General features: G+C 38.8%; 1 protein-coding gene across 1 annotated transcript; it reads left to right on the forward strand.

Annotated features, from left to right (window-relative positions):
• Positions 1–783: 783 nt before the first annotated feature.
• Positions 784–13,191, forward strand: LSM04_003495 (HECT domain; the record flags this gene model as incomplete). Its single annotated transcript, XM_067332616.1, has 1 exon — positions 784–13,191. The coding sequence occupies one exon, from the start codon at positions 784–786 to the stop codon at positions 13,189–13,191; it is 12,408 nt and encodes a 4,135-aa protein (XP_067186841.1).
• Between the last annotated feature and the right edge of the window lie 336 nt (positions 13,192–13,527).

A 13,527-nucleotide genomic window follows, 5' to 3' on the forward strand; every position in this document is an offset into this window, starting at 1 on the left:
TAGTTTGATTCCCCCCCTCTCTCTCTCTCTGGTTGTCTCTCCGTTATTTTCTTTTTGCTCTTTTTCTCTTTTGTAGTGATCAATTATCAACAATGGTATGAGTAACGTGCTGGGTGGTGGTGTACGCCGTGGTTGTCTTTGTAAAATGGCTCATTGGATTCTTCCGTGGTAAGAAGGATGAGGCGGCAGACGTTGACGGAGATCCATTATCAACAACCGCAAAAGACTCAACAAGCGGGTGTGGCCAAGGAGGATGACGGCGGCCGCCGAGCCGTCGCAATAATACAGATGAGAGTGCGACGGCAGAAACACACCCAAAGACTGAGTAGATGGTGTTTGAAGTAGGATTTTGGATCGCCTCTACCACCACAATTTGGGCTACACGAGCCCTTTATCTATTTTTTTTTCATGATGGTTGTCATTGGAACCGCAGGATTTGACAGCCTGAATATTATAGTGTGGTGGTGGCTTAAGGCGTCGTTATGTTAGTAGTAATAGAAGTGTTTTTTATTTCTTATTTCGTATGTGCCGATGTGTTTTTTTTTATTTTTGCGGTCCAGTAATCATACTGTACTGTTGAAGGTCTACCCATGGGGTGGTGTTATTGTGCGTTATCTTGATTATATAAGCAGGGAAATGTTGTATTTTTGTTTCTTTTTTTTCTTCTCTTAATATCTTGCACAAATGTAGACTTATTATTGATTTTTCCTCATTTACTCCATCTCTCCATCGTGAGGTGCACGTTATTAACTTTGGTATTCTAAAGTAATTGTGCCGGTGGGAATGCAGGGCTTATCTGAGAGAGAGGCATTGGGTATTCCGCTTAGCTCTGCTGCGGCTACAACAACAGTGTCTTTGCTGTCTAGCGAGGCACATGTAAATAATAATGATGCCTTGTTACTGCAGTCAACGACTTATGAGGCAAAGTATATACAGCCTGCACCGCTGCTAAAGGGATCTATGTATATACAGAACCCGAGCGAACTATCCCGAAAAAATGACGATGTGGAAATTAATAAACTAACCCTTTCTCAACTTTATAGTAATGTCTATCTTAACTATATGCATAAAAAACAACGTCGTTTAGAAATTGATTTACCAGTTCTTCCAGGACTTCCAGATTTTGACGGTGATACACCAACAGACCCTGAAAGTGTAATGCAGTACGTTAAAGGACTCTCAGCTGTCTACAGAAGTGAACCAAGTGATCCTTCACCTTTTCAACTTTATGAGTCTCTTATTTCCGAGTTTATGGAAAATACTTCTGTTTCTACAACTCCATTTGGTCTTGAAAATAAGGAGAATTCCTTGAATGGAGATTATTCGCCTTCTTTAAATCCTCTTGATGCGAATATGCAAGGAATGACTTCAATCCCACTTTTTCAGTCTTTTACTCCTGCAACAGAGGTTGTCGCTTTAACTCTCTCTATGTGGCTTTCAAACATTAAACAGTTAAAAGATATTGCTATTGCTATGCAGAAAATTCAGCAATTTCCTACTGCTACCCGAGCGTTAAGTTCTTCTGTTGTGAAATTTGCACTTGATACCTGTCGTGAAATGGTTAAAGGAGATCAATGCTCACAAGAACGTAAGAGTGAGATTTGTAGTTTGGTTGGACTTGTCGTTCTTCCTAGGTGTGAAATTAATGAAGTACTAGAGTACGTTGGTGTACTAGAGGAATACAGTTCTAGTTCTAAGTCTAGCATCGTACCTTGTGTATTACCCCGTTATGAAGAAGTATTACAGAGTTTCACTTTAAGTTCACCCAAACAATGTGCTATGTCTTCTCCCGTAGATGCGTATCATAGTGATATGACTCGACTTCCCCTAATGTTGTCTGAAGGAACTAGTGTAAGTTGTTTTTGTGTATCCCCATGTGGTCGATTTTTGGCAGTAGCAACTGTTTCGGGAATGTTAATATTTGAGACCAGTAGTGGGAAACTACTAGCACAGTCTACAGATGCCGATCTTGCACGCTCATTGTGGATTATACAGTTTTCCTCAGATTCTTCCAGTCTAATTTTGAGTACAAAGTCTGGATTACGTCATGTGGTGCTAAGTACAACACTTGAATACCTAAGTGAACAACACACTGACTATCCAGCCATTCCAACTCGTATTACAGAAGAAACTATTGATTTTCTCTATTCCCCACGTTTACCTAGCGGACGTAAAAGTTCTCTATTTCTTGCATCATCTGGAAAGATGATATTAGAAAAACTTGGTACTGCTGCTGAAAAATCTGTTGAATCTTTCGTTCTCTGTACGCATATTCACGATGATTTTGTTGGAAATATTGCCGTTTTAGAGACCTTGGATGAACCTTTTACTATTCGTTTAGAGGGAGGAATAATTACGCTTTCGCAGGGATCGTATAGTTGTTTTGGCATGCTTTCCAATAATACCCCTTGGCACTTTGTTTCCTGCAAGTGGAACAGAGGTACGTGGACACTGGGAGTTGATAACGATCTTGTTGAATTACGCGGTGCCCGCACAACTCAGTCAAAAACGGCTAAATTCACTGGATCAACTTTATTAGACGGCACCGGTCATGTGGCTTCACTTGTGGCGTGGTGTGGTGATGGGAATGATGGACGATCCATCAGACGATTTGCGGTCGATCGAGTGTTGGAGGCCACAGCCAAGCCGTTCTTTCACCTTCCATTGGATGAGGGTGAGGGATTGTGGGTAAAGGAATTGGCTACAATGCGGGCACTTACGATACCAGAACAGCATTTTGTTTGGGATGATACTACATGTTGTCCTTTTACATCATTGGAGGTAATAGATCACAAGGTTCGTCTTCCACAACAAGTATTATTATCTGCCGAAGTCTTAATAAGTGATTATCAGGTTCTCATAACATTTCCGTCTACGCATAAGGGTGGTGATGGGATAGTTGTTGTTGTTCCACAAGGAGGGGAGTCTATCAGTCGTGTATACCGTTGTCCTGGAAGTTATTCACAAACACTATATTCTCTTTCACGTGATGAATCATTACTTTACGCATTTCAACAACGATTTTCTACTTTTTCCGTGACTGGAATTTCTACAACGGCGAAGAGAGAATATAAATTACAGGAAAGTGGTATTCTTCGCAAAGACACGGTAGAAGGAACACCAGAATGGATATCTAATGAAATTCTTAAACGAATCTACATTGGTGGACTTGATCTTCTTCGAATTCCTCCAGAAATGAATCCACTGAGTATTGAAAATCTTCTTCATTTATCTTCTATATTACGTACGGCTCGACAAAATACTAATCCTCTTAAACTTGTGGCAGTTATGTCACTGGCTATGGTACATTTTGAACGTCTTGTTTCAGAAGATACTAATTCACTTTCAAATGTTGCTGCATCCCTTAATCATTCTTGTAAACAGATTGTAGAGTGGTTTCCAGAAAGTTTTGTTCGTGATGTTGCTGAGTCGCTCGTTAGAGCAGGAGCTAGTCAATCACTCACACTAAATGATAAGGTGAATATTCTTATGAATGCTGATAATCCTAAAACAACCGATATACTTGATAGTTGTATGAGTAAAGAATCGTTATATAGTATTCTTTCCTTTATAATCAATGATAACCCATCTAAAATTTTATCTATTGCAAGTGGCTTACTAAAACGTTGTAAACAAGAGGAAGAGGGTACATCTTCTGGGAGAATAATAGCTCATCTTATGTTGTGGTTTTCAATATTTTCAGTTCAATTTCTACATAAGCATGGGCATCACTCTATTGTTTCAAATTTATTAGACCTATATCTACAGCATGCCAAACAACTTCTCGTAAAACGTTCATGGGATGATAGTATGCAGCAAACCGTAGTCCATACAGGACTTTTACCTTTACTTATCGGTATTTCTGCATTATGCCCCGATACGGTAACACCAAATATTGAAGCATCACTACTTGCATTACTTGACACAACACCACAGCAAAGTACAAGTAATCCCTTTTCTGTGGTATTTGAAACAAAACAGGCATGTGATGTAGTGCCTGGGGCAGATGAAGGTCCTTTTAAATTAATGTTAGATTACAAGAGAGCCACATCGGTGGCAATTACAAAAGAAGTTTCCTCTTCAGAGGTAACAGTTATTACTTCTGATGCTGCATCTGTAAAACCTACAAAGTTAATATTAAACAATGAAATACCTTTTGTAAAGGTGAATGGATCAACACTAGTGCTTTTTGGTACTGGTGAAAATTCTCTTACTATTGTCTGTAATTACGACCTTTCTGTTGGTACCCCATGGAGTTCAATATTGCGTGATGGTATATGTAATCTTCTTCTCTCTGTGGCGAATCACTTAACTAAAAAACCAAAACCGTGTGATGTGTTTTTAGCCCCATTACTGCGACATGGACTTGATACCAAAACTCTTGCAGCCCATGGATTAGATGTTCCAGGGAGAGTTAATGAATCAAGATTTGCTGTGGATATTCTTAATGATGTGGGAGATGGAAAAAAGTTTGTGGATGAGGTTTGGAAAAATATGCGAGGAAGTGTAACACCTTCTATGCGTCCCGCCTTTCGGGCGCTTTTGTCTCTCCTCATTCACAGCGGTTTGACTCCACAACAGGCCGAAGATGAATTAAAACTTCGATGGTTTAGTGGAGAGTGGGGAAGTCGATTACAAGGCGCCGGAAAAGACTCGGCTCGTCAGTTATTGGTGGATCTTGCAAAATGGATTGCGTCTTCTGTTTTTTATCAACGGGATACTTCGCCGATGTACGCACGGCGGGCCTCAACTGGACGGAGATCAACAATCGATAGTCCAATCGCCGCCTCACGCTCGGCGTCGGATCCCCGACTCTCTACAACGTCAAGGAGAAGTACAGTGAGAGGCGTTATGCAGAATCAAGACACTTTGGATCAGGTACGTGCGTTATTTACAAAAGGTATTACACCTGGAATGTTGGAAAGTATACTGGTTGAACGAACCTCTGCAGCGCTTAGTACAGTTCGTGGTCTGCAACTACTTTCTTCCCTTTTAACAAGACTTCAAAAGAATGAAACGAAAACGCTACAAGAAGTTCTTCATGTACTTTGGATTTTTTGTGGAGAAGGAAGTGGAAAACATATGATTGAAAGTCTTGTAGGATCAGGTGTGGATTTAGAGATGCGGGTTCGTGTTGCATTTCATAATGTTTTGGAAGAAAGTGAGTCTCTTTTAATGAGTAAATGTGGTAAAGAGGTATCTCCTCAAGCTATATTGACATACCCTGCACTTAATGGATCGTCTACGATTATGCTTTTAGCTATTATGTGTCATCCATGGGATGCTGTAGATTGTGATATTTTTAAAGGTACTCGTAGTGAAGATGATATGTCGAGTATTCTTGCATATCTGGAAGATCAAACAAATATACCAGCATATAATTTACCATTAACAAGTCCATGGCGTCTTAGACGTGATCAAAGCAGTTTATCAGGAAGTTCAAGTGAAAGAAATACATGGAATGAATTAATTGGTGTAGCTGAGCATACTTCTATTAATTGTATTCTTCCAAATAGCTTTTCTGTTACTATTCCAAACCTACAGCTATCAGAATTAGATGAAGGTATTGCATTTGAAAAGACTATATCAGGTCCTTTGATTCTTCGTGCAGATGAAGCATGGCCAATGCCACTTCTCATGACATGTTTTAGTGGTGTTCCTCGTGTATTTTATTATGAAGTTACGTTAACATCTCCATGTTATCGTTTTGCCCTTTGTTTGGCTCAGTGCCGAAATGTCTCTGATCGTGGTATTGATGTAGTTTACTTTTATGAAAACTCTGGTACGACACACGATGTTTTGTGTCCTCCTTTTGACGAAGGGGATACTATTGGTTGTGGTGTAGTGGCTACAACAAGACGTTTGTTTTTTACATTAAATGGTGTATTCATTTCTTTTATGGGTACTATACATGAAAAAACAGAGTTATTGTTTCCAACCATTCGTATTAACAATAAAGATCGTGCAAGTTTTACTGTTAACTTTGGAAAAAATGCTTTTTTCTATGATTTTCGAAGACTTCATCCGGCATTATCTATTTCTAATGGTCCAACATGGTACGCTGTTACTTCTACTGCAGAGGTTACTTTACACTATATTACAGCACGGGCATGTTTTATGCAAGAATCTTGTAAATCTTCGGCAAGGTTATTTCTTATTAAATGTTGTGAAGTGGTTTGTCGTAATGTGAATAAAGTAACATCTTCTATTATGAATGTTGGAGTAGGTAAAACCGATACTCCTGAAAGTCGAATTCAGCAAGCCGTAGTACTTTCAGTTGCGGAATCTTCTATTTTAAATTTTATTGCTACTTTACGTCATATTATGAAGATTGCAAATTCTTATCCTCTCCCTGAAGTAATTGGAGAAATGATATTTGATGCAGTTACTGTACTTATGATGTTACCTGTACATTCTATTCAAATGTCTACAATAAGTTTTCTCCCAGAACTTCTTCCACATATTCACTGTATACGAGATACGAATGCTTCTGCAAACCTTGTTAAAACTCTATTTGAACACGCAAAGGTTCCAATGGATACACGTGCGAGGATTCCTTTTCTCCCGTATTGGCGACAGTGTGATCCTCGTTGTATGTCCATAACACACATGCATGTGGCGAGTATGCAGCCTGAGGCACAGCGTAGTATTGTTCTCGGTAATGTTCTTCCACGAACAGGTAAAGTATCATTTGTCGTACGTGTGTTTCGTAAAGGAATGTCAAAAGGTCATTCATTAAAAGGAGGTTACTATGTTGGTATATCCGTTGTGAATCTCGCACCCCTTTCACCAGCGAGTAATTCACAAAGTTGGAAAGCTGTTAAACCACCTATTGTATGGGCCCTTCATGATGTTTCTCCTCAATTACCACATGCAACAAATCCAACTGTTAAACCAAATAATTTTCATCGTACTTTTGGAAGTGGTGATGCTGTTCGTGTATCTATTGACTGTGATAAGCAAACGGTAAGTTTTTATCGTGATGAAGAATTCTTAAAAACACTATTTACGGATATTCCATTAAATGCAGATTTAGTTCCATTTGTACAACTCTACAATGATGATGCTTCAGTTTCAATTAGTTCTGGAGAAATGACAGCACCTATCTCATCAGCCACTCTTTTGGGTGCTGCTTCTGTTGATGTATTAAGATGTATGTTAACATTAGAACCTTTTGAAAGACTTGTAGCAGATGGTCTTTGTGAAGAACTTGATAGTTCTTCTTTCCCTAATGTAACATTAACATTATTTAAAAGTATTCCAGATCCACGTATTTTACAATTATGTTGCCGTACAGGTGAAAAAATTTTGGTGGCAGTTCGTCGTTTAACTCAGTGGCGAGTAAAGTTTTCTGTTGGTAATTTGGGTTACTATGAACAAATTAATAATCTTCGTACAGCTTCCTTCTTGACTATGGATGGTTCATTTGATGTACGTGATTCATGTGCGTCACTTTTAGGAGTAGAACGTTGTATTACAAGTTTGGTATCCGCTCTTTGTCGTCTTGTTATTCCTCTCATTACGACTCAGGCATTATGTTTAATTGAGATTCAACAACGCAATCTCATTATTGAAGAAGAAAAAGATCAATGGGATTACCTGTTTCATGGGGCTCGTCTAAATCAATATTTAAATATCCAGCGACTTTCACAAAGTGTTCCATTACTGGAGTCTCCGCGCATTCCACACGACTATACCTTTGCTGCAGCATTATCACATCCTGGATTTCACTTTTCTCCTCGTTTTTGTGGTCGTTTAGCAACAGTGCCAGGTGGGGTTGAAAACACTACAACACCCTTTATTGCGATTGCTGAGCCCGCAGTACCACTTACTGGACACTTTAGTCTGCGTTGTCAACTTATGCGTGGTCATACTGGGCAAATATTAGGCGGTGGATATTACTTTGGTTTGTGTACCACATCATTTGATTGGAAACGCCGTGATCTCAACGTTGGAAACCCGGAGGTGTGGGCTATTCATGATATGGACGACGCCCCATGGCGTTTGCGGCACTTATATCCAGGAACACGATTTCAAATTGCAGCTGATCCCGGTTGTATTATTGTGAGTGGTGACGTTGTTCGTATTGAGGTGGATCGTGATAAGGGCACTATGCATGCCTATCGCACCGGTATAAATCAAGAGGAAGTGCTATTGGGTCTTATTTTTGATAATGTACCAAAGGGAGTAGAACTTTTCCCCTTTGTGCATTTATACAACACAGATGCTGTTGCCGTACTTTTACCATCCGATAGTGACCGACCAGCGATACGAACAACAGTTCCCCAACCACATTTTGCTCTTTGTGTTTCAAATGAAAAGAGAAATTGTGATGGTTGTGTCGCACCTCACCCTGATGTTCGTTTAACTTCACAAATTTGGTACAAGTGTAATGAGTGTGTGGATTATAGCTTATGTAAATGGTGTTTTGCATTATGTCTACATTCTCATCATTCTTTTACTGAAATGGGAGCAAACCCCCTTGTACATGGTAGTGCACCTCCTATAAAAACAGTAGTGGGAATGAATGTAATGATTCCTGGAACTACTGGATTGTATTTAAAGAGTTTGGGATGTCGGGTGTTTGAAAAGCATATGAATTGTATTGTAGAATCTAAAGAGAATAATGCTTTGGTTTTATGGGGTGTTGTATATAAAAAAACTGCTACTTTTACAGTTACAGTAGATACACTTAATGGCGAACCACTATATTTGGATACTCCAATGTTTATTGGTATCGGAGAAGCAGAAGATATAGTATCTTTATCTGCAGATACGCTTCGAAATCGGTGTATTTCAGGATCTTCTAATATTGTTTCACTCTGCAGTGATTCATCTATGTGTCGTAAATTAAATACTCCGAGTCGATCACCGTGTGGTTTTGAACGTGGTTCCACTATCTCTATTGAAGTGAATAGTTCGTTGGGAGTGGCGACCATCCGGCGAGATTGGCTAAAGCTTGGTACACTCTCTTTTCCCACATCTTCAACATCTAAATCTGCTAATTTGGTTGGTTTTGTACTATTTGGAAGAAAAAATGTTACGGCTTCTATTTTTCCAGAAGAAAAACAAACATTCTCTGCTGTTGTGGAAGATATTCGAAATGGTCTTCTTCGAGTTGTACATGATGGGCAGGTGCGATTTATCAAACCAGAACACTGTCGAGTTCCTCTAACTCCATGTCAAGATATCCCAAAGGTTAATTCGTTGGGTTACATATTTTGGAAGAAGGAACTTGCACAGTGTAAGGTTGTCGGGGTGGAGAAAGATGAAGTTACCTTGTACTTTGCTGGAGAAAATCTAATACAACGAATACCTTACTCACGATTTTTAACAGATTCCTGGGGTTCTGTTGCAGAAGAGAGACTTCTTTATCGTGAGGTTGGGGAAGTTGGTGCTACAATAACGGATGGTTTTATTATATCTAGATTATTACTAATTCTATCTTGTCTATGTGAAAGTGAACGTCTTTCCCCTCTTGTATTATCACATTGTCCGGCGTTATTGAGTGTTCTTAGCCGACTTGCTGCAGTTGAAATAAGTAATGACGCACCGACGGAATTTATTCAAGAAGTTCGCACAGCAGTGGCTGTAACTTGTAACTGTCTGCGTGTAATGACAAGAAGTAAACATCTTCCAGGATATATTCCTTCATCTGTTATGGAGACTTATAGGTGTAAACCAGTACCAAATATGCTAATGTGTGCAGTTGAAGGACCATATAAAGGTAAAATATTTAATGTTCTTGAAGTGAAAAATGATTCCTCTTTTAAAGGAGTAGAAATACTCAATAATGCATCTAGTAAAAATGAATTACTTAATACAGCAGATTGTATTCCAGTAAAACAATGTGATGGAAAACCATGGTGGACATTGTATAATGGATTACCTTGTAGTTTACTTGAACATACTTTACGTGTTACACAAGCTGGACATGGTCATTTAAATGTAACTATGGAGGGTGAATGGCAGGGTGAGATAACTATACCAAGAAGGGGTACTGGATCTATTTTACTTCAACTCAAAAAGAATTGTTCAGGCTTGGCTAATGTTGTATTTTCGTCACATACAACAGAATGTGTTGTTTTTGGAGAATACATGCGGTATTGTAGAACTGTACGGCTTTGTCTTTATCGGGCCACAGACTCCACAAAGTCTCATGATTTTCACTTTGATAGTGAAGAGAAAGATTCCTCCTTTGAGACTGCTGTGGCACGACTTGAAGCAATACTATCAGAGAGTGGAGAAAACAGTTTAATTATTGTTATGGATGGTGTTATGGACGGTGAGGGACAACGCGTTTTTGGAGAATGGAAACCAAAGAACGATAGAGCAGGTACTTTTGCGGTAAATTCTTTCCGTCGAGTTTCACTTGTTTCCCCAACAACCAATTTAGCACATATTGAGCCACTTCCAGATTGTAAAGATCCTATTATACCACTACCACCTCAACGAGATATGTTATCAACTACGCATCGACTTGTGGTATTACTCGCTCGTCATTTATATCTTTTTATCCTTAACAGAGGTGGGGTTGTAGACCAAAAGGCTATTCGAGGTATTATTCACTTTCATTCTCACCCATTGACAGATCAACTCATTTCTAATTATATAGATATGGAACAACTTTTACGAACCGTTTATGATACTCTTCATCTTATTTTGGATCCTAATACAAAACCATGGGATTCAACTACTTTGTCTTTACTTATAACAAAGTGTCTCTTACTTCGAACTGAGGTTGCCACATATTTTCCAGCTCTTCTTTGGGATTCATTTCATGCTGTTATTGCGACTAGTCATCAATGCGGTATAGAATACCGTCATCACCTTTTAAAGAATGTTATTACTTTTATTGAGAAACACCGTGAAGGATTTAACCGTATTTACACTCAACTTCTTTCTGTATTACTAACATGGGTGGATCGAAGTGTATCTAATTTTTTGAATTCTTCTGAAATTCGTAAAGATGTTGCAGCTGGTGTAGAACTTGTTATGGCTCTTGGTGTACCTTTTCTGAGAAATATTATTCATCACATACCTTTGGCTCCACTACAGTGCTTAATAGATATGGCAGATTCTCTTCGAGAAGGTGTTGCACTTCCAATAGTGGTTGATCTTTCAGAAGATCCAATTACAGTAGTAAATGCTCCACCAGTTGAGGCATTATGTGTATTTGGGGAATTTGTAGATGGTGTACTAAAGGTTGGAAAAATTATGAGTTCATGTGCAGCGGCTTCACGAGGAAAGTTTTATTATGAAGTTACACTTCCTGATAGACTTTCTGCTCCTTTTGTTGTGGGATGGGGAACTGAAGAACATACAGAAGTTCCTAGTCAACATGTTGGAAGTGATGCTTGCAGTTTTGCATTTACAGGAAATGAACTTTCTTCAAAAAGTACTAAAGAAGAATATAAACCAGGACAAGAAGTGTCTCCAGGATCCGTAATAGGTTGTTTACTTAATATGAATGAAAAATTAGTGGCGTGGTCAGTAAATGGTGTGTATGGACCTTTTATACCTATTCCGATTGATTTTGGAGATCATGGATTGTATGCATTTACATCAACAGGTTCTTGTAATGGGATGAAAGTTGCATTAGATGCGTCTCTGTTTGAATATGTTCCAGATGGTTATTCTGATTTGTCAGGTCGTCATACTCGTGTTCAGATTCCTCTGGTAAATGATATGACTATGAGAAGTCATTTACCAATTCGTCCTATATCATTTTATGAGCAGTTGGCTTCTTATATATCGGATGTGGAAGAAGCTTCATCATCAAAGCAAAGTGGAAATAATTCATCATTTTCAGCCCCTTCTTCTACTGGGGTAGAAGTACCTGAAGCTGCATTCTTGCTACGATATCCATCTGTTGCACAACTAAACTATGATGAAAGAAGAGATTATACAAAAGTTATTCGAGTTGCAGAAAGTTGTATGGCTACAGCACGTCGATTTATTGATTTGGACAGTGAAATTGTAGATGGTCGATTATCAAAAGCATTTTTACTAATGAAACATATTGTACGTCGTTCTTTTGGTAAAAATCTGCTTGTGAGTATCCCTCTTGTTGAGAAGAATAATAATCCTCCTAGTATAACTGTACGGATAACAGAATTATATTCAACTCTTCCACGTTCACCTGAAGTAGCTCTTCAGCACTCTATTTTATCACAAATATATAAACAAATTGGTTCTTTTACGAATAAACAGCTTAGACAGAGTCCATTGTTTAAAGTACATTTGTACATTTCAGGTACTGGTCACGCACCGCAAGATCTTGGGGGTCCTTACAGACAGTTGTGGACTTTTCTCAGTGAAGAAATTATGACCCATCCTGATAAGTGCTATCCTCATACTGATTATCATCGTAATCCACTTTGTCGTTATTTAAATAATTCACAGAGAGTGGCATTGGTTCCGGATAGCTCGGCTAACTCTGCGTATGATCTTGTTTTGTTAAATTTTCTTGGAAAAATCATGGGACACGTCGCGGCAGCCAAAACTCCTCTTGCCCTTGACTTTTCACCTTTTGTGTGGAAATATTTGGTGGAGGATATACTAACAGTAAAAGATTATTACAAATACGTTGATAGCGTGGTGGAAAAAAGCATGGATGATGCAGACTTTTTAACTAGTGGTATGGCAGAGGAAATAATTCCAAATCTTACTGAAAAATTGTCAACCTTAACAAACAATGACACAAGTGAAGAAGTGATGGTGCAGAATTACCGCCGACTTGCGGAGGAGTGTCTGGTTCATTCAATGGATTTACAGTTGAATGCAATTCGTGAGGGAATGTGGTGTGTTTTACCTAAACGGGTCGTTCGTTGCCTCTCCTGGAGAGAGTTGGAGCGAATGGTTTGTGGGGATTCTAATTTAACACCTGAAATTATGCGACAATGCATTGAGGTACAATTACAAGGCCCTAGAGAACAGGCGTTCTGGCGCATTATTGATGAATTAAGTCTTGAGCAACGTTCTTCCTTTCTGTGCTTTGCGTGCGGACAGAAGCGGCTTCCTCTTATACGCAAAGTTAAAGTGACTGAAAACGCAGAGAGCACGGATCACCTACCCAGGGCACAATCGTGCTCGTCACTGGTGACTGTCCCGCCGTATGATACGTACGAACTTTTCAAAGAAAAATTGTTAATAGCAATTTCTCATGAAATGGAAATGGAATTGGCGTAATATGCACGCGGTATATATATATATATATATATATAGTTTCCATGTTTTCTCTTTAATGTAGAGATGTAATAGCAAAACAAAAGAGTTTATTTTTCTTTTTTTAATGTTTTATGTTTTATCTTTTTTTTTCATTCTTACTGGGTGCTTTATACAGCACTAGCTTCTTTTTTTTCTTTTCTTTAATACACCCTCAATGTATGTAAACGCGTACACGTATGATTATATTTTTGATTTCCCTATGTATTTTTCTTTTTCGTGCCAAATGGGATTCTTGTTTGGTCTGCCCTGTTTTGAACTTTGGGCTTTTGGGTCTCTTTTGTCTTGTCTGTCTGGGGT

Source organism: Trypanosoma melophagium, assembly GCF_022059095.1.
Source record: "Trypanosoma melophagium isolate St. Kilda chromosome Unknown ctg6segment0, whole genome shotgun sequence".
Lineage (NCBI taxonomy): Eukaryota > Euglenozoa > Kinetoplastea > Trypanosomatida > Trypanosomatidae > Trypanosoma > Trypanosoma melophagium.